This window comes from Sminthopsis crassicaudata, chromosome 2, assembly GCF_048593235.1.
Source record: "Sminthopsis crassicaudata isolate SCR6 chromosome 2, ASM4859323v1, whole genome shotgun sequence".
Classification (NCBI taxonomy): Eukaryota; Metazoa; Chordata; class Mammalia; order Dasyuromorphia; family Dasyuridae; genus Sminthopsis; species Sminthopsis crassicaudata.
This window is the reverse complement of record NC_133618.1, coordinates 590,484,750-590,506,278: the sequence shown is the minus strand read 5'-3', so window position 1 is coordinate 590,506,278 and position 21,529 is coordinate 590,484,750. Positions and strand designations below refer to the sequence as shown.

The following is a 21,529-nucleotide window of genomic DNA, read 5'->3' as shown; positions in this document are numbered from 1 at the left end:
TTAGGCAAGGTATAATCAGTCAATCTGTAAACATTTATTAGGTTCTTATTAAGACAGGTAGGTGGCACAGTGGATAGATTGTCAGGTCAGAAGTCATGAAGACTCACCTTCTTCAGTTCAAATATTTCAAACACTTAGAAGTTTGTGACCTCTGGGTAGCCCTTAGCCCTGTTTGCCTCAGTTTTCATCATCTATAAAATGAGTTGGAAAAAGAAATGGTAAACACTATCTTTGCCAAGAAAACCTCACAGAGAGTCAGATATGACTCAAAACAACTGAATAACTAAGTTCCTGTTATGTGCCAGGCACTATCCAAAGTTATATTGATTGGGTCGATCCCTACAGAGACATCTCAGTGAAATCTATTCTTGGGCGTTTCAGAGGAATTGACCTAACGTGCGGAAGTAATTGTATGAAGGATGTCTATTACTCAAATTGTTATGTATGCTTAGATAAATTGCCTATTGAGTTTCTTCACCAGTAACATTTTGGACAGGATCAGCAGAGGGACAATAATCTGGATCTAGAATTGAGTAAGAAAATGATGGGTTAGATCATATTTTGGAAATCACGTTGTACATTTGATGATCTAAGCTCTTCCCTGCTACAGAAATAACCCGTGATTTGTAGCCAATATTTATATCATAATTTCAGAAGAATTAACATCACAGGATACCCAAAATGTAATGAAAATTAGTCAGTTCAGCTAGCAAGGATTAAGTAAATATTCTGTGTGCCAGGAACTCAGTGCTGGTCATTATGGCTATGTAGACCAAAATGAAATAGTCTCTGTCCTCAGAGAACTCCTTCCTTTAGGGAAATGACATATATACCTATAAGTAAACAAAATATAAGCAAAGTAATTTGGAAAGTTTGGAGAACTAGTTTGGGATCAGAAAAGTATCCCTCCCAGAGAGGAATGGGTGGTGAGCTTTGGGGAAAATTTAGACCATGAAGGTGTGGGGGAACAACCTGTGTAAAATTGTGCCAACAGTAGATAACACAAATGTCCAGGTTTCTTGGAATGTAAATTGTGTGAAGGGATAAATTATAATAGATCTAGAAATTCTGGAGAATTTATATTTAATACTAATGATTAGGTAGGAAGTTATTGGAGCATTGTGAGCTATACAATGACATACCACAAGATCTGTCCTTTAGGAATATCACTTGGTCAAGGAGTTGAGCAAGTGAAAAGACTGTAGGCACAGATATTTACTAAGATTATTTTGAAAATTTAGGTATATAAAGTGATAGAGAGTGGCTGTTTTAATGTGGAGAATGGGATGGTGTGATGAAATATGGCAACTGATTAGATGTGATGGTTGAAGTATTGTGAAGAGGCAAGAATAATTCCCAAGTTTGTTAAGTAGTTAAAAAGATGGTAGATGTTACAAGCCATAACATAAATAGGGAAATTGGGAAAAGAGATGGCTTTGGAGGGAAACATTTATATTTTTCCTTGGGCTTGAGGTGTACATATGGACATCTTATGGGAAATGTCCAATAAACATTTAATGATACAGGCTTAGAAAAAACTATTGGATCTACATGAAGATAATTGAAATTTAGTATCTAAGATGGGAAATTCATCACACTGATAGGAATTTATTTTCAAAATTCCTTCAAACATTTTCAATGATATTTCAATACATCCATAATTCATTGTATTAGTACTCCTTTCTCCTTATGTATCTGTTCATACTGTCTCTGAATCTAGGGGAGCTGTTAATTGAACATCACTAAGATTAAAAGTCCAGAGAAGGAAGAAAAGTTGAAACAGAACAGCATTGGGATACACCAACAGTTAGGGAACTCTAGAGGATGTATCATGGATTATGATCTGGCAAAAAACAACCAACAGGATATGTTAATTATGGCGGAGAGAGGAAAACCACTTACTAGTAGTTTATAAAAGCCCAGAAGAGAGAGTATAAGTAGAGGGTAATTAATACAAATTCTGTAGATAGATTTTTTTTAAAATGAGGATTAATAAAAGGATTAATTTGGGAATTTAAACATTATAATTGGTTAGGGCTAAGAAGAAAGTGAATAGAAAAGTAGCATCTAGGAGTAGGCACAGCCTTTTCTAAGAATTTGATTTTCAAAGAGAGAATAGGTTAGTAGTTTTTGGATAAAGGATAAAGATAGGGACTGGCTCTGTCATTTCATTAGTATATGGAACCTCTAGGTGAACAAATTGTCTTTACTAATGCAGAATGGTTTTTTTCCAACTTGCATACTTTTAGAGAGCTTCTTAGAGCAGGACTTACTCAACTTTTTCCATTAGTGACCACTTTTTGCCCCAGAAATTTTTACATGACTTGAGGTATGTAGGTATATGGAGTAGCTATACAAATGTAAATTTATTGATAATAAATCATAATTTTGCTACTGCCACATTCAGTTAGACCATGTGGGATTGTGAACACAGTTTAAGAATTTGGGGCTTGAGCAATGAGAACCAGTAACTGAACACAGATCTTTCTGATTTTCAGCTATAACTTTTCTCTACATTATAATTGCTAGTTTTAGAAAATGGCAGGGTCAAATGAAGGTTTTTTTGAGGATCAGGGAAAGCTGAATATGTAGGCGGCAGAAAAGGAGTGAGGGAGGGAAAGAGGCAGAGAAGAAAGGAAGGATGATTACAAGGGCAACTTAATAAAAGTTATAAAATCATGGCCATAAGAAAAGATCTTTGTCAAGAAGGACCAATTTTTTATTTTTAATCAGGCATGAATAAAGGAGACCATAGGAGATAATAATGTTCTGAGGTTTTGAGATGTAGAATAGGGAATAAATCAGAACTCACTGCAAATAGCCTCTGGTTTCTCAAAGTATAAACAAAGTCTGATAAGGAGGGAGGTAAAATGGGAGTAATATATAATAAGTCTTGAGACTTGAGAAAAATGAAATAGCTACTATTCAGAATGGGATAGAAAGGTATAAGTTATGTCTGCATGGGGAGCAACATATTATAGTAACTGGCACATGCAATAAATGGCATAAATAAAGATATATATATTAAGAAAAAAAAAAGGAGTGGGATAGCCTTTTTCATAAAGACAAGGGATAATACATGGAAAACTCAGGTATTATACTGGTATCAATAGAAGTTTAGACCCAAAGAGGAGACATTCCAGGATTACAGATATTTATTAAATTGTAGAATATTCATTTATTCTCTGCCCTCACACAGCTTTTGTTCTATTGTCTGGCCTCTTACATGTAGGATAAGTCCTTTATTTATGATTTTTGCCAAGATAGAAAAAATAATTTACACAGTATGAAAAAAATAGGGATATATAAGGAAAAAGGAGTACTCATACTGTGAAATATGGATGTATTGAAATATCATTGAAAATGTTTGAAGAAATTTTGAAAAGGAATTCCCATCAGTGTGATGAATTTCCTCTCTTAAATACTAACTTATTTGTTTAGTATATAAATGTAATCTCAGTTTATCTGTTATGTGAATATTTTTCCATATAAAATATTTTAGTGATGCATTTTTATTTGTAAGTGGTTAGCATTAATTATTTTTATTACCTTATTTATCAATGATTTTCTGTTGGCACTAGAATTCTTAACAATTATTATTGTGTTGTTTAAATTGTTAAAATATAAACTATTAGGACTTAATAGTTACAATACTTAGATTTATAACAAAGAATGATCTTCTTTCTCCCTATAGCACGAAGAAAATTAGACCAAATTGAGAATGGTAGCTATGATAAAGAAGTCAGTAGTATGGGAAGTCGTTCTAGTTCATCAGGTAAATTTTTTTTTTAATCTAAATCATCATTTCTTGATTATAAAAAAGAACAGTCTATTAAGTTAGAGAATTTATGTTTGTGTTAGTTCATTTTGAAGTGAATCTGTCATTAGCATAGTTTATATTTTTGTTCATAAAAGCATTCTGCTAAATGTTCTTTGATCCACCTGAATTACAAATATTAATATTGAGGTAACACCTTTTCTTCTCTCTAATCAAATACTGTTCAGTAAGCCTTTTAAAGTCCCCTTGATAAAAGAGGGAGGATAAAATATTGCTGTAAAAAAGTATTTAGACTTATCATTCATCATGTACAAATAAGAAATAATTTTTCTCTAGCTTAATTTTCAGGACAGTTTTCCAGTAATTGTTCATAAGAAATAACTTTGTCTTCATTATATTTCTTCCTTTATTGTAGGTCTTTCATTTTTATCACTTTATTAATATGTGTGTGTGTCCAGTTCCCTCCACCCTTATAATGGCACATATTAGATATTATCATCTAATCTGAACTATTACACCAATATCTTACTTGACTATCTAAATTTCCCCCTTTTTTTAGCCTTCAATATGTCATGCAGTGCTTCCTCGTAGAGTTTCTTGAGTTCTGATTACTCTCTCTGGGATTTAGCTTATTCATAGATTTCCTACCTCATCATTCTATTTTCTCATCTACTCCTTTTATTCTAACTAGGGATTTCCTCATCTTTTTTTTCCTGGTCTTTCCAATATACTTACCCTAAATTGTACATATACAAAATCATGTATGCATACACGTATGTGTATTTATAGAAATATTGAGATAAATGTTTACAAACATTTAATTGTATAAGATAACTATGTAATTGGTATTTTCCTAGTATTTAACACAGAACAGCAATAGTAACAATACAACAAATGATTTCTTAAACTTTTAATTTTTAACTGGTTTCTCTTAGGACAGACATTTTAATTATGTTCTAAATTAAAATTTATGAAGACAGTTTATTGCAATTTACAGTCAGCATTGTAAATATTAGCATTTGTTAGTGCACCATAGTGTTTTTAATATATATATTTTTAACAAAAGTCACAGTTCTTTTAATTATCACTCCTTATCAACTGGCTTCTTCCTTTTCCCCATAAACATGCTCCAGTCTCGCATACTTTAAAATCTTTCACTTGACCCTGCCATTTTGTCTTCCATCTTTTCCCTTTCACAGCCTTGTTGCCTTCATTTTCTCATATCTTGTTGGTTATTATTTTTATTAGTTTTTTATAGTCTTGAATCCTTTATATGTCAGAAAATGTTTTCTTTAAGTAATTACTTCTTTACTTCTCAGGTTATGTGGCCTTTTCTCATTCCTCTTCCTTTTCTTCATTCCTGGCTATCTTCCTGCCATGCTTCTGCACCCAGACATTTAAGATAATGAAGATTCACAGTATTAAGCTTGGCACTGACCTTCCATGCTGTTGCCTGGCCATTTCCATCCCATGCTGTCCTGCTTGTAACCATTCTCTACCCCACCCATAAAAAGTATCCCATCTAACGTGAAAAGGAAATGCCATTCAGATACCCTATAACTCTTCACTATCCCTGGAGCTTTTTAAATCAAAATAGTCTTCCCTGACCACTAAAATTAGACTGTATCCCCAAGCATTATATTAGAAATGCTTTTAAACTCATTCATTTCTTACAGGTTTTGGGGGTACCTTCTGGACTCTACCATCTTCCTTGGTTTTTGTGACACCTCTTTTGTGTTTCTCCCACTTGTGTGATTGTACTGAATTATCATTCTCCCCTTGTCCACTAAGTATGGCTGTACCCCAAAGTTATGTATTAGACCTTTTTATCTCTCCACTGTCTGCTCATCCTTTAGATGAGTTCATTTTGGTCTGTGCTCCTGACTCTCTAAACTACATAGAATCATAATCTCTAGTCTAAGCTTTGATCTTATATTACCAGTTGTAGATTTGACATTCTTCTATACCTGGATGTCCAAATAGTCTCTCCAACTCAAATGTCCAAATTGCAGCTCTTTCTCCTAAAAGTTATTCTTTACGTAGCTTCCCCATTTCTGTTGGCATAACTACCCTTCCAGTTACTCATTTTCAAAATCTTAGTCACCCTTAGTTCTTCCTTTTCCCTTATTTGCTATATTTAATTTGCCAAATCTTGTTTGTTCTGCCCATCTTTTCATAGCTACCACCTTAATTCAGGTTTTTCATTCTTACCTGAATGACTAAAATACTTTTTAGTTTGTTTCCAGTTTCTTCCTCTTATTTGATATTGATGTAGTTATTTTGAATGAAATTTCTTTCTGTCTGGGGCTGCTAGGTGGCACAGTGGACAGAGCACCAGCATTGAAATCAGAAAGACATGAGTTCAAGTCTGGCCTCAGACACTTAACACTTCCTAGCTGTGTAACCTTGGGCCAAGTCACTTAACTCCAACTGCCTGGTTTGGGTGGGGGGCAGTTTTCTATCTCTTCTTACTGGAATTGGTTGGTACTATATAGAAATGCCAGTGGTTTATGTGGGTCTGTATTTTGCAACTTTACTAAAGTTGTTAAGTATTTCAACTGGGTTTTTTTTCCCCCTCTGAAATTTCAATCTCTTTTATTCCTTGATGCTATCTTTAAAAAAAAAAAAAAAGAAAGAAAAAAATCACCATATAAATTATAAATGTCAAATAATCACATTTCTTATCTGAAATGAACATTATAAAAACACTTCAAAACTACTACCAATTTAGCATTAATCCTACTTTTATAAGTTGACTCTCTTAAATATACCAAAGAGTGATAGCTTTTCTTGGAGGCTTTACCTAAAGCTGCTTTGATATGTTGTCTTCCAAGTTTATATCTTGATCTTCTCCCTCACCACAGTAACTTGTTATGGTTGGAGTCTTTTTCTGTTTTTTTGCTCATTTTCCAGTCTACTTTTGGACTTGGGCTATGATCCCAGGGTAAAGGAGACACTGTCTCCAAGTTTCAGGTTTTTCATGCCACTATTTTTATTTTAATTATTATTTTCCAAAGGCAGTTGAAGTAAAGTGACTTGCCCAGGATCACACAGCTAGGAAGTGTTAAGTGTCTGAGGCTAGATTTGAACTCAGGTCCTCCTGACTTCAGGGCTGGTGCTCTATCCCCTGTGCCACCTAGCTGCCCCATGCCATTATTTTTAGACCTAGTTCTGGCAAGTTTTCAATTCTCCTAAGGTGACATGCTCTAAGAAGAGGTGTGATAAAATGACGCTCCTGGTCTGGGCCATGGTCTTTACCCCCTTTGTGACTGTTCTGGCACTTCTTTTCTCCCTGAAATTGTAACTCAAGCCTTTGCTCTTCTGCAGCTGCAAACACTGGTGTTCCTTTCTATTCCTGCCCCCTAAGAACCCCAAATATCAGTGTGCTTATGTTCCTTCTCTCCCTGGGATCTTAACCCAGAGCTGTGGATGAGCAACACGACAGGGTCCCTCTTGCAGTGCCAGCCAAGGAATCTCTTTTTGACCAGTCTGAGGCCTCCTTACCATCTGTGGGGTGAAAGCTGCTGCTGCTGCCCCTGCCATTACGGCTGCTCCCAAGGCAGAGCCTCTTCTGCCCTGCACCATAATCACTACCCTAGTGAGACAGACATTTCCTACTGACCTCTTAAGTTGTTTCAGGCTAGAAGATTGCTTCACTTTGATCTTCTGTTGGATTTTCTACTCTAGAATTCTATTTTAAGTGTTCTTTTAAAGTTACTTGAAGAGAATTTGGGAGAACTCAGTTGAATGTGTTTTTATCCTGCCATCTTGTTGTAGCTGTTACATCCTAACTTCTCCTTCTGTGCTTTTGTATAAATTGTTCCTCATGTCTAGGATGCACAGGCTCTTCACTTCTGCCTCATAGAATTCTAAACTTTCTTCAGAGCACAATTTAGATTTCCATCTCCTTTAGGAAACCCCTCCTAATTCTCCTAGTTACTAGTTTTTATCTTCTGATTCCCCTACCTTTAGAATAGTTGCAGATAGTAGTTATTTGCTCAGTAAATGTTTGTTAAATTTAATTCACATTTAGTAGTTCATCTTTTATATAACTTGGAATTTGTTTTTTCCCCAAGTTTGTAATTTTTTCCATATTTCCCATCTCCATATTGTAGTACTAAACAGTTTTATAGTCTTTTGCTGCATCTCTGAACCTTGAACTAATAAGGGACTGATCATTCAATCATGTTTAGGTATTGTCAACTACAACTCTTATAGAAAGGTTTAATTAATATTTAATATTAAATGAAAAATTTTAAGTGATGTCAATGGTATTGAAAAATTATACTAAACTAGACATTTCTCAATCATTTTTTGGTTCAGGGTCCCTTAATGCTCGAAGCAGTACAGAAGATCGATCACCAGAAAATACTGGCTCCTCTGTGGCTGTGGATAACTTTCCAGAAGTGGATAAGACTATGCTGATTGAGAGGATAGTAAGGCTGCAGAAAGCTCATGCCCGAAAAAATGAAAAGATTGAATTCATGGAGGATCACATAAAACAACTAGTAGAAGAAATTAGGAAAAAAACCAAGTATGTATGATGGTTATATAGTTTAAAACAGTGTCAACTAATATGGCAAAGGTGATATTTTTGCAAGTGAAATTTGGTAATCATCTACATCAAACAATTCTTAGACCCTACTTCTTCATTTTAAAGTAAATGTTAATTTTTGATTTAGAAACAATTTCTAGAACAACCTAGCTTGTTCCTGTAGTATGGCTAGTTAAGAGATTTTTGCATTCTAATTCAGAGCAAGATTAATATAATTTTCCTTTACTAACATTAATAAAAATCACCTATACATTTTAAGTCATTACACGTGACTCTTATTGAAAGGAATATAGTTTTAGATGTAAAGGTCAGGAGAAGTCAGGACATTTTCTTTAGGTCTAGGTTTATACAATGTTTATATTAATGATTTATAGATGGAGATTTTTAGCTGACTGGATAACAGGAATTACTAAATCATTTTAAATAAATAATAGTTGAAGTAAATTGAAGTGTCTCTTTTTACATTTTTATTCTAATTTGGCTAAATGCATTGTCATAGTAAAAATGATATCAAGTCAAAATAATAGTTTTCCTTTACATATCATGTTATAAATGACAAAATTATCTTGCACATATTTCTTTCTTTTCTCACAATAATGTTTTGAAGCAGAATATTTTCCCAGTTCTGCAGATGAGGAAACCAGATACATAAAAAAGGTTAAGTAAACTGTAAAAACAGAATTAAAAAAAACTTGAGCCTTCAACTACTACTTAGATACTCTTTTCACTATGTGGTACTGCCACTAAATAGAGAAATTTATTTAATGTTCTCATTGTCTTCATCAAGCAGTTATGAAATATCTATTGCTGTGAAATATTACCCTCAGCTCCAGGGGTACAAAAGGAAAAAATGTGACAATCTTTGTTCCTAAAGAGCTTACATTATATTGGGAAAGATCTCTTCAGGTGCAAAATAAATCTTAGTTTAAGGAGAAACATTAAACATTTGAGAGACTGAGGAAAGGTATCATGTAGAAGGTGGCATTTGAACTGATTTTTCAATTAAATTAGGAATAAGAGGCCAAGGTCAGGAAAGAGCATTTCAGGCATAGCAAATGACTGGGCAAAGGCATGGAACTGGGAGATGTAGTATGTTGTATTTGAGGAACATCAAGAAGAATATGTGAAAAGAAATAGCATACAGTAAGCCTAAAATTTCACTTAAGCATCTAAAAGATTACCATTTTGACAATAGCTCAGTGCATAGAGAGCTGGACTTAGAAGCAGGAACACTTGGATTTGAATCCTGCCTCATACGCTTAATGAATTGTGTGACCTTGGGCAAGGGCTGTTGTGAAGAAAAAATGAAATGATCATTATAAAATGCTTTGCAAACATTAAAGTACTATATGAATTTTGATTACAATTCCATATATTTTTAAGCATTCAAGGATGGAACAATAATTTTTTTTTTTTCCTTAGAATAATTCAGAGTTATATCTTACGAGAAGAAGCAGGCACACTGTCATCAGAGGCATCCGATTTTAACAAGGTCCATCTGAGTAGACGAGGAGGCATTATGGCATCCTTATATACTTCTCACCCGGCTGACAGTGGGCTGACATTAGAACTCTCCTTGGAGATCAACCGAAAATTACAGGCTGTTTTGGAGGATACGTTACTTAAAAATATTACTTTAAAGGTATTTATGTTTTTCATAAATTTTCATCCAATAAATTTTACAAAATGTGTTACCCCAAATCTACCAAATGGTAGATTACTTCTGTATTATAACCCAGTTGTTTATACCTGAGGGTAGAAATTCCTTTTAAAGTTTATTTTTCTCCCTCACGCTTTTATATTTTTTTAAAAACCCACTTTATTTTCAAATAAGGTGAATAATTACACTATAGGATGATTTAGAGAAGAGAAAATTAGTTTAGCCTACTATACAGTAGATTCTAGCTGAAATTTCTTACCTATTTGGAAGTTTATTGCTTTTGAATTTGTTTATTGTGGGCAGATTTTGATTTCAGTTTGGTTTACAGTTACATATAATTACTTTAGCAAATGTTAATGATTTTAAGCAAATTATATGCTACAAACTACTGCTGCAGATGATTTTCTAGAGCTTTGACAATCTTTTATGAGTTTTTAAAAGCCAATAATAATCTCTTGTGCATTATCGATTACCATATGACATCCCTTAGTGAGATTGTCATGCATTTGTTTAAAACTGACAGGCTTTCATTAAGTACAGATTATTTCCTTGGTTCTTAAAAATAATCTAAACTTAGGGATTGGAGGGAAATAAACATGCTTAATAGGAGAAGAAATTTCAAAGTGAATTTTTTATTTGTGTGAGTTAATATTTCTTGTGTTTTTTTCTTCCCATTTTATAAACTAAAATAAAAGGAAAATCTACAAACACTAGGAACAGAAATAGAACGTCTTATTAAACACCAGCATGAACTAGAACAGAGGATGAAGCAAACATAACAGAAAGCTCTTGCATAGTAAACAGACAAAAGCTGCAGAAGGAGCAGGTGCTACAGACCTCGGTGGCGTTTTGAAGTTTTTCTTATGATCTGTGTGTCAATCAGTGAAAGTGTTTTACCTGTTTGATACAAATTTAAGTCATTACTGGACTTTTTGATATGACCCATCCTTGCTAGTCTCTGACCATTTGAATGAGTTGCGTGTACTGTAACGTAAGCTTCAAGATGAATTGTTTGCACTGTGGAATATAACATCCTATTAATGATGAATTTCCCTCCTCCCCACAAAAAAGAAAAGTTTAGTTCACTTAGTCATATCAGATACTGAATAATACAACAAGGGCTTTCAAACACTTATTTTTCCATCTCTCTTCCCATTAACATGCCTTACATATCAAAGGTGATTAAACCTTTTTAAAATATGCATGAAAAGACAGGCGTTAAAATCCATTCATTGATATGCACTTTCTTACTCTAAAATAAGCTGAACACAAATAATTATAACACATTAACTTTGGAATTTTCATTACATTTAGCCATGTATATAGTAGGATATGTGTTTGGTTCTGTAACTTGATTTTAAAATTGATATTTGAAGTGGAATGGAAAAGTTAGCTAGTGATAATGTGTATAGTATCCAAAAAAAGTTCAGACATTGATTCTTCTCATCGTCTTAACCAGTTGTTAAACTTTTCCTACAATTAGATACTTTCTTTATAGCACCCTTGCATGGTTCGGTGTATTTAAATGTTGTCTCATTTTCACACATTTCTTTTGATTGATAGCTAAATGGTTGCCTAGAATTCATTTCCATAAAACTAATTCCCTATAGTATCTGTTGAGAAAATTTTCATTGACTTAAATCCAAATTGTAACATTGAATGAATCATTAGAACAGTAGACTATTAAAGCTGTGATACACATATGCTTCATTAATATTAAAAAAAAAAAAAAAAAAAAAAGTAATAGTGTTTTGGATTCAAGTCCCAAGGAAAAAACATCATTGATATGTTTTCCCAAGATTCCTTTATTTGAATAATATTCCTTTGCATTGTGAGATCCATTTTATGTTATAGATTATAATATCACTCCTCAAAAATTATTATATTTTAATTTGAAAATCACAATCACCTATGTGTAACCAAAGGATTTTTAGAGCCAAATGCATATTCCTATTGAGAGATTTTACTATATTTATTTAAAATGTGCACTTAATTTTTATGAGTAGTAACAATAGTAACTCATATAAATTCCATTAGGGAAGGGACCATTTTTTAAATTTATCTCTGTATTTTTCCCATTGCCTAGTAACAATGCTTTGCACATAATAGGTGTTTAAAGTGTTTGTTGAATATTTGTACTTGTCAAGATGCTACTTAAATTTCCCCCATCTCTTAGAATTTTAATGCTTGTGTTTATATACTTATAGATTATTGTTGTAATACAATGCCTTGGCTAATGTCTGGTGGTTATAACTGTTAAAAGTGATTAGTTTTTGTTTAATTTCAAATTTTTAAAAAGAGAAATGGACCCCTTTTAGGGTCTGGTTATTGTATTGCTACTGGAAGATTTTTTGTTCAAAGAAAATTGAATTCTAAAAGTTGAGTTCATCATAGTAACATCCCTCTAATTTGTTTTAAAATTCTAGTATTAATTTCACAATGTTGCAAAAAGAAGTTTGCTAAAATAAGGATAATATTCAAATTTTTCTATGCTCTGTGGTGTATATTTTCTGTATGTTTAGTTCATGTATTCAAGATTCCAGCTCCCATTCAGAAATTCGTAAAATTAAATTCAATGAAGATTTTTTTTATTTTATGTTAGCTGAGAATTAGTATTAATATACCATAATGTGTCTTATTTTTCATGTGTAATTTATGAAAGTAAAAAATTAATACTCTTGGGTAAGTGCAATCATCCCTTCCCCACCCTTCCATTATTCTTTTAGGCCTTCATTGACACTCCTAGTGACTACTTAAACTATAGCCAGATTTGTACTTTGTGCAACCAAACCATGCTTGATTTGTCATATAGCTATACTATAAGGTACAATTTTAGTTTTTCTCCATGTATGAATCAATATTCAGGAGATCAACATATTTTTTATATGTTCATTATGTACTATGTAGATAAGTTTTTAAAGGTCTAAATTTGTCAGAGATGGAAATTAATTATTCCAGTATTTATGTTTGCATATCTCCATTTGGAGAAATCTTTACTAGGAAGTTAATTTTTGGAAGAAAGCCATTAGAAAGTATATGTTGACCATATTCTTATTTCTAATATAAGTTCAAGTAAAAATTTTTTGAAGAAAATATTTTACTTTTTCTTTTTTTAATATGACATACACTACATCCTTATATATTTGAATCAGGACTGAGCAAAGGCAGAGTATATAAAAACCTAGATATTTCAGCTAGATATCTGACTGTGGATTTATTTTAACTCCTCTGTAAGCAAGTGCAGGAGGATTTGTATAAATCCTTATTATTTTTAACATATAGGAGAAGACAAGACAGGTAAGCCAGTCCAGAGATCTGTAAAAAAAAATAATGTATACTATATACTCTTAAAAAAAAAAATCATTCAAAAAAATCATCACTCGCTGCATTCATTCAGCTAGGTATCAGTATTTAGGGTCTATATATATATATATATATATATATATACACATACACACACACAAGTTAGCACAGCTTAAAAGGTGAGCACAAAGTATTAAATTATTAGCAGCAATTTTCCCATAGTAATTCAGTTTTTAATTCTTCAACCCATTAAGTTTTGAGAATTAAAATGGCAAATTTAACATTAGTGTAAAAGAATAAGGTAATATTTGAATGATTTCCCTAATTAAACAATGTCTTTTTTTTTTTTCCATGTGCCCACATTTCCATAAGTGTGAGAAAAATGTTTTCCTAATTACGTAATCCTGTGTAGTTCGGAATTTTTTTGGTGTATGCGTATAATTATACACATAGATTTGTTTATAGGAACATATATGCACAAAGATAATTATTTAAATATCTAATGATTTTTAACCATGGAAGGGTCATTGATTAATAAGTACAATTCATGCAAACAGCTTCAGGATGTCCTATTTTTAGAAGTTATTTCAAGGGTAATTGCTGAAGAACTCAATTCTGTCAAACTGATCAAGCCAAGGGATTGATACAGAATAACCAAAGATACTAATTTAGTTTTATATTTTCAGAAATTCATTTCTAAGGACACCTATTATAAATAATCTTTGCAACCGGTTAGAGAAATGTTATTCCATGTATATAGTTTGGGTGGTTCAATGATACTTTGGACAAATTTTTTTTTTTTTTTTTTTTTTTTTGAGGACTGCTTAGTATTATCTAAATAGGTTGCTGTGGATCTACAGATTCTTCCCCAGCATTAACAAAAATTTTATATTTATTTTTCCTTTTTAAAAAATTGTAACATATAACATTAACTTTCTAGTTAATGCCAAGTGGTGTTGCTGACAAACACATCTAATTATGTTGAAATATCATGTCAGTTTCTTAAACAAAAAAATTTTCCTTTTATGACATGCTTAAATTTCTTTTTAGTACATGTTAGATTTAACAGAACAAAATCTTTAGTCTGTGTTAATATTTTAAATACTCCATGGCATCCAGGTGAAAATATTTTATGTCATCTTTTCATTCACTGTGATTTACTGTTCTTATGCATATTGGCTCTAATGATTTGTATTTTATTTTTTTCCTCAGTAACTTTAAGAACAAAACTTTTGACACTTAAGAAATATTATCTTTTAAAAAATCTTTATTGCCAGTTGGTGGCACTCTTAACCAGAATTTCAAAAGAGTAATTAATTGAAAAATCCAAATATGAAAATTTTCAAACAAAATGATTAAATGATGAATGCTATATAGTTAAAATGTATTTTTATTCCAGAATGGAAAGTTTTTTTAAAAAATATTTCTGTGTTTTGTCTGCAGTGGTGAAATTTGTTTGTATACATGTGCATAATCTGCAATTTCATTAAAATGTTATTTTGTAGATATGATTCTGTACAAATGAAGTTTTTCAAGAAGTCATCTTAAGTTCACACTGTATATATTGTACTATTAAAAAGAAGTCATCTGCCACTATGCTATAATTTAATGGTATCTAGACTCCTTCTGTTACATCCCTTCCTATTTAATGGCTCTGTAGAACCTCTGTTTAAGGCTAACTCACACTTCCCAAAAGTAATATATATATATATTTTTGGACCAGGCTTGAAATATAATCCTTCACTTACATAGAAATGCTTCCTTTTAAACAGCCAGTAGGAGCCATAGAGATTCTATTCCAAAACCTTCATTTACCAGGAGAACACTGAGGGAGGATAAAGGAGGTTATATAGCTTACCCAAGGTCAGTCAGGTCTTTTTAGGGTTCCTAGCTTAGTGTCATTTCCTGTTTCACTTGATAGACTTGTCAGTGTCAATGAACAAATGAATTAATTTCTATACTGCCAAGCTGTACTTCAAAATTAATAAAATTGTCAGAAGCTTATTTTCAAAAGTTTTTTTTTTTTTTTTTTTTTTTTTAAGAACTGTTAGAAATAAATGCATGTTGGTTTTTGGAACTAATGATATTTCTGAGGAATTATTTTTTTAAATTTATCTAGTTTAAAAAAAAACTAATATACTTGATCATAAGAAAATATGAATTACTTTAGCTAGTTTTGCTTTCCACTACTTTTTAACACTCTAAAGTATATAAAGTATTTAGAAATGAGTGTGTTCATTATAAAAGGATCCTTTCCTAAAACCATGGTTTTCCGGAAATAGATAAGATTAATCAGCTTATTTTGCTTCATTTTCTTTTCAGATGTAACTCAATATAGTAGTTCAGGTCATATAGCTATGTAGACTCAGCCCATAATAAATCTGTGTCCAATCTCAGCTGGGCCCTCACTGGTGCGGTATTCCCTGTTTGAGTCTGTGTGACACATCCCATAATGCTACTTTAGACCTTTCTCTTTTCTCCTTAAGACCCCCAAACTGCATCTCCCCTTCTCTTTCTCAGCAGAATACCTCTCCTATTACTCTACTAAGGAAATAGAGGTCACCCATTATGAACTCCCTTTTCTCCCCTATTTTAAATGTCAAAACCCTTTAACATTCTCTCGTCTTTCCTCTTTTGCCCTAGTATCTGCTGAAGATATAACTTTCCTTGATAAGGGCTAACCCTTCTCTATTTGTTCTTTTGGTCCAATCCTCTTTTTTCTTTGATGATATCCTCTCTGTCATTTTCAACCTTTTATATAGTCGTCTCCCTCCCTGCTGCTTACAGAGATTCCCAGCTTTCCCTATCTCTTTTAAAAAATCCTTCATTTGACCTGGTCATCCTCTCAAGCTGTTGTCACGTGTCTTTCCTCCCTTTCACAGTTAGACTGCTGGAAAAAGCCTTTTGTACTGTCTTCAATTTCTCACTTCTTACCCCTCATCCTCTTGCAGTTTGGTTTCTAACCCCACTTCTCATTGGAATTGCCCTCTCCGAGGTTACCAATGATTTTAATTGTTAAATCTGATTTTTTTCTGTTATCTCTTGATTTCTCTGAAACTTTTGACACTGTTGACCTCCCTTTCCTCCTTCTGGATACTTTCTCCCTTGTTCTCTTTGTTTCCTTCCTAATTATTTTTATGAATCTTATTGGCTAAATCATGTGTGCCCTATTCTCCAATGCTCTGCCCTGTATACTTTATACTATTTTAGTGATATCAAACTTGCCTCTTCCCTCACATAAATGCCACTCCATTTTACACCTTCATTCTTCTTACTTAACAATAGCTTGGAAAATCCACATAGTTTTCAAAATAATCTTGAAGTACAGATAGGATCATAAACACCCATGTTCAAGAATCTGTAGTAACTCCCTTCTGCCTCTAGAATAGGATCCTACATGTGGAACTAGAAGAGACCTTGGAGAAAATGTGTCTTCTTGAGCTTGGCTTTTGGAGTCTTTCTCCATCTTTCTCAAATTTATTTCTTATTACTACTCTCCCTCCTTTCCCTCCCTCCTTTCCTCTCTCCCTCTCTCCCCCCCTCCCTTTCTCTCTCCTGACAACTTATTTGCTGTTCCCTGAACTGAACATTCCAATCCCACCATACCTTTATAGCTGCCTTCCACATCTGAGATGCAGTCCTTACATCTATGTCTTAGAGTCCTTAGCTTATTTCAAGGTTTCACATTGTGTCAGGAAGTCATTCTTGATCACCCAACTACTAATGTTATTAGTGTTTTCTACTTAAATTTTTATCTTGAAAATGTTGAATCCTTCTATTTTAATGAAAATTGTAGCAAAGACTAGTTTGGTTTTTGTGTGTGTGTGTGTCCCCAACATTGTATACATAGAAGGCACTTAATAAATGGTTATCTCACTTCTTAAACTAGTTGATGTCCAGGTGTCAGTGAAGTATTCATTGAAAAGGAATGTTGCATAGGAAAAGCAAACAGAGGAAGCCATTCTGTTCATTTGAACTCCACAGTAAAATCTGAAGGTAATGATTATGATGACAAGCTTTTCTACTGCCATTAAGTTCTGTTAAATAATGTCAGTGTTAAAATACACATGGTGACACATCTTTGTGAATGGAAAGGCCATACAAAGAACTGCTAATAGTCCCAATCGTGTCCTAATAAAATAATTCCAGATGTACAAATGAAAATCAAATATGTTGCCCTTTATTGATAGGTTCTCACCTATTTTCATTTTATCCTCACATTAGCCTGTAAAATATTCAGTATAAATAACAGTATCCATATCTGTACTTGAAAGAAAAGTCAAACACTTGAGAGGTCGGGAGCTTGCTTGGGTAACACAGCCAGTCTGTGGGGTAGCATGAATCTAAATCAGTTGTGGGACCCAAAGTCCAGTCTTCCCTCTGTCAAATTGCTCTGTCTCTTTTCTCCTGTCTCTGTACGCTGCATTATCTCATTAAAACTTGGGGCAGTTAGGTGTGCCAAGTGGATCTGGAGTCATGAGGATCTGAGTTCAAATCAAGCCTTAAACACTAGCTATGAAACCTTCTGCGAGTCATTTAACCTCTGCCTCAGTTTCTTGAACAGGTTTCAAATGGCATCTTCCCAGAATTCTTGAGATGATCATATAAGGTATTTACACTTAGCACAGTGCCTGACAGTGGAGTAGGCACTTAAATAAGGGTTCCCTTCCCCTCCAGTAACTAATTATTTCAGTCAATCAACAAGCATTTATCTACAAGTGCCAGAAGCTGTCATAGGAGCTGAGGATACAAGAAACAAAATCCTTGCACCTGAGCTTATAGTCTAGTGGGAGAGATGTACATATATAAATATATACACAATAAAAACAAGATTATTGGGGATGGGAGAAAGACATTAATAGTTTATGTTATCAAGAAATGCTCCATATAGAAAACAGTACTTAATCTAAGTTGTAAAGGAAGCTAGGGATGTTAATGTCCAAAGTGAATTGGAAAATGCTTTCTAAGCATGAGAACGTCCAGGGCACCAATGGACAGATGGTAAAAGTACTTGCTGTCTAAGCAATAATAACAAGGCCAGTTTGGTCAGACTCATGCTTGAAGAGGAGCAATTTTTAGCACACCTCCAAAGGTAGATTGGGGTGTAAGTCATTAAGTATTTTAAATTCCAGATGACTTTATATTTGATCTTAGAGTTATTAGGAAACTTTTTGACAATTATTGAGTAAGGGACTAACAATCCACATTTTAGGAAAATTACTTGGGCAATTGTATAAAATATTTTTTGGATTGGGGATCTAGAAAGCTATTGCTGTGCTCTAGGAGAAAGGTGATAAGGGCCTGATCTAGGATGATGGCTCTTTGAGAAGAGACAGGAAAATATGGAAGAGATTTGAGAGATTTGGAGGTAGAAACATTTTGGCAACCAACTAGATACATGGGGCGGGGGTGGGGGGGGTAAGTTGTTAAGGAAAATAATGAGGTTGAAAAACTGACTAGAATCTATTAATAGTTTCAGAAGAATACTCTTTGGAACAGGAAATTGAGGGCAAGGGGCATGGAGGAATATGAATGGTTTGGGGAATTTTCAATTTAATATGCCTAAGGAAAATTCAGTCTGAAATATCCCAGTTGTACTGGTACAGAACCAGAGCTGAAGGAAGATATTAGGGGCAGATCTTGGAATTATCAGTATAGAGCTAATAAATCCATGTTAGTTGATAAGGTCACAGGGAAGGAAAGTGTAGAGAGAAGTGAAAAAATCCCAGATTAGAGCCTCCCGCAAAGGAGATTGAGGGGCAGTCATCAGATAGGAGGAAAACCAGGAGAGAATTGTAGGGAAAATTCAGAGAAAATCTAATCTAGAGGAGAAAGGTGATCAATGCAGATATGGGTCAGGGACTAGAACTGGCAAAAAGCAATCACATCAGGAGAGATCAATTGGTAACTTTAAAGAGCAGTTTAAGTTGTGTGATAAGGTCAGAAGCCAGATTGTACAATGTTAGAAGAGGAAGTGGAGACAATGAGCTAAAAAGTTCTTTCAAGGGGAGTTAGATGGTGCAGTGGATAGAGTACCAGCCCTGAAGTAGGGAGGACTTGAATTCAAATATGGCCCTAGACAACTTAACACTTTCTGGCTGTGTGACCCTGAGCACTTACCTATCCAAAAATAAATAAATAAAAGCTATTTCAAGAAGTTTGTGCAGAGGGCTATAGGGTGGTAGCTTAGAAACCTGGTAGGATCTAAAGCAAAGGATCTTAACTTTATTCCATAGACCCTCTTAGTCTGTTGAAGCTTCTGGACACTTTCCCTGAAGAATGTTTTTTAGTGCATAAAATACTTAAGATTATATAGGAAACCAATTAATTTGAAAAAAGTTATCAAAATAGAGAAAAAAGTTCACAGACCATATATTATGTTTGGGCTTTTGGTGGTGGGCGGGGGGGGGGCAGGTTGTATGTGAGAGTTTTTAAGGAAGTGGAAGTTGGATGTTCTTTAGGCAACAGTATGAAGATAAGGGAGAGCTCATGTAGAGGTGCTGCCCTTGACAAAGACTAAAGCCACTTTTTCATCAGAGACTCTAGTAAAGGAAGAGGATGACTCCAAGAGATAGTGAGGTGGGGAGAAGAAGGAGTTTGTAGTGAATTTGTCTCTTCTCCCTTCTCCAGATAGGAAGCGTGAGGAGAAAAAGTTTAGAACAGCTATTGTGAGGAATGGGAAAGAGAAGCAACATTGATTGTCTTTGTTAATAGCCCAGTTAAAATTAGTGATTAGTTAAGAGGCAGGGCAAGGTCCATCCAGCCCTAATCTCTTCTGAACTTCAATCCTGGATCTATCTAGTGGCCTCTTTTCCCAGATGTCCAATATTGGCATTTCAAACTTTTCATGTCCAAAACACAGCTCATCTTTCCAACCCTCCTTCCTTCCTCCAAACTCCTTGTTTCTGTTTCAGGCCTCTACTTCTAGTTACTGAAGTTTGTGACTACAGCATCACCCTTTGGTGAACTAATTCATTTCTACACTGTCACTCTCTTGAGTGCCCCTTTATCATTTCACTAATTGTGCCTTTCTAGTCCTCAGCCTTGGATCACTCCCACCTTCACTCCTACATGTCTGCTGCTATACAACCCCAATTAGGCCCTCACTACTGTTAAGCAATTTGTTATACTTCTTTAATCCACTCAGCATCCCACCTTGCACAACAGCTCTTCCAAGACTTTTCATACCTCCTCAAACCTTTCATGTTTTCTCCTCTCAGCTGAGAACTGCCTCATATTTCATAGAAAAAAAATGGGGCCCCTTGCTATGAGCTCTGTCTTCTCCCCTCTCCGTTATCTATCAATCAGATGCTTTCTGCCTTTCGCCCCTGTTTCACAATGAGGCGGCCTTCACTCCTATCCCTAAACCCCACCCCACCCCCGCCAAGTGGCTCCATCCCATCCTGTTTTCCCCAACAGATTACCCCCCTTTTGTTGTCCCCACTCTATTGCTTGTTTTCAGTCTCCCTGTATACTGGATACCCAACTCTTCCTGCCCTCATCCTTAAAAAAGCCCTCCTATAATCCATCCCAATATCTTATCATCCTAGAAATCTTCTGTCCTTTATAACTAAATCCCTTTATGACTCTTAACTAATAACTAATTTCACTTAGAATAGTCTACTATCTCTCAATAATCTACTTTCTCTCCCCTCACTCTATTCTGAATTTATAATCTAGCTTCTGATCTCATCATTCTATTAACACTGTTTTCTCCCAAGTTACCAGTGCTATTCCTTAGTTGCCAAACCTCAGGGGCCTTTTCTTCTCATTTTCCTAGCCCTCTCTGTAGCCTTTGATGCTGTTGATCACTCTCTCTTCCTTAGTATTGTCTTCTCCATAGGTTTTTGGGACACATATACCACTCCCTCCTAGTTATCCTACCTATCTGACTGCTCCTTCTCAGTCTCCTTTGCTGGATCCTCCTCCAGATCATATCCTCTAACCATAGGTGTCCTGCAGTTCTGTCCTAGACTTCTCCCTCTGTACTATTTTACTTGGTGATCTCATCGGCAACCAGTAAGTCATTCTCAGCTCTCACAATCTCTCATTTTGCATACATCCAATCTGTTGCCAAGGCCTATAGATTTCACCTTTGTGACATCTTTCACATATAGCCCTTTCTCTCCTTTGACACTGTCTCCACCACCATCCCATCCCATCACACCTGGATTATTCATTAGACACAGGGCAGGGAGGGGGAGTAGATGGGTTGTCTTTCTGCTCCCCCTCC

General features: G+C 34.3%; 1 protein-coding gene and 1 long non-coding RNA gene across 2 annotated transcripts in view; one reads left to right on the top strand and one right to left on the bottom strand.

The window, feature by feature from the left end:
* CCDC186 (coiled-coil domain containing 186) overlaps positions 1-11,737 on the top strand; it is a 49,345-nt gene extending 37,608 nt beyond the window's left edge. The window contains exons 13-16 of the mRNA XM_074295661.1: positions 3,695-3,775; positions 8,102-8,312; positions 9,756-9,975; positions 10,689-11,737. Coding sequence (XP_074151762.1) covers positions 3,695-3,775; positions 8,102-8,312; positions 9,756-9,975; positions 10,689-10,772 — 596 coding nt within the window. The 3' untranslated portion in view covers positions 10,773-11,737. The remainder of the gene's footprint in view (positions 1-3,694; positions 3,776-8,101; positions 8,313-9,755; positions 9,976-10,688) is intronic.
* Positions 4,674-21,287, bottom strand: LOC141558441 (uncharacterized). Its single transcript, XR_012487053.1, has 3 exons — positions 21,181-21,287; positions 9,515-9,621; positions 4,674-5,161 (listed from the first exon to the last, which is right to left on the bottom strand). It is a non-coding gene; the product is annotated as an uncharacterized LOC141558441 (long non-coding RNA).
* Between the last annotated feature and the right edge of the window lie 242 nt (positions 21,288-21,529).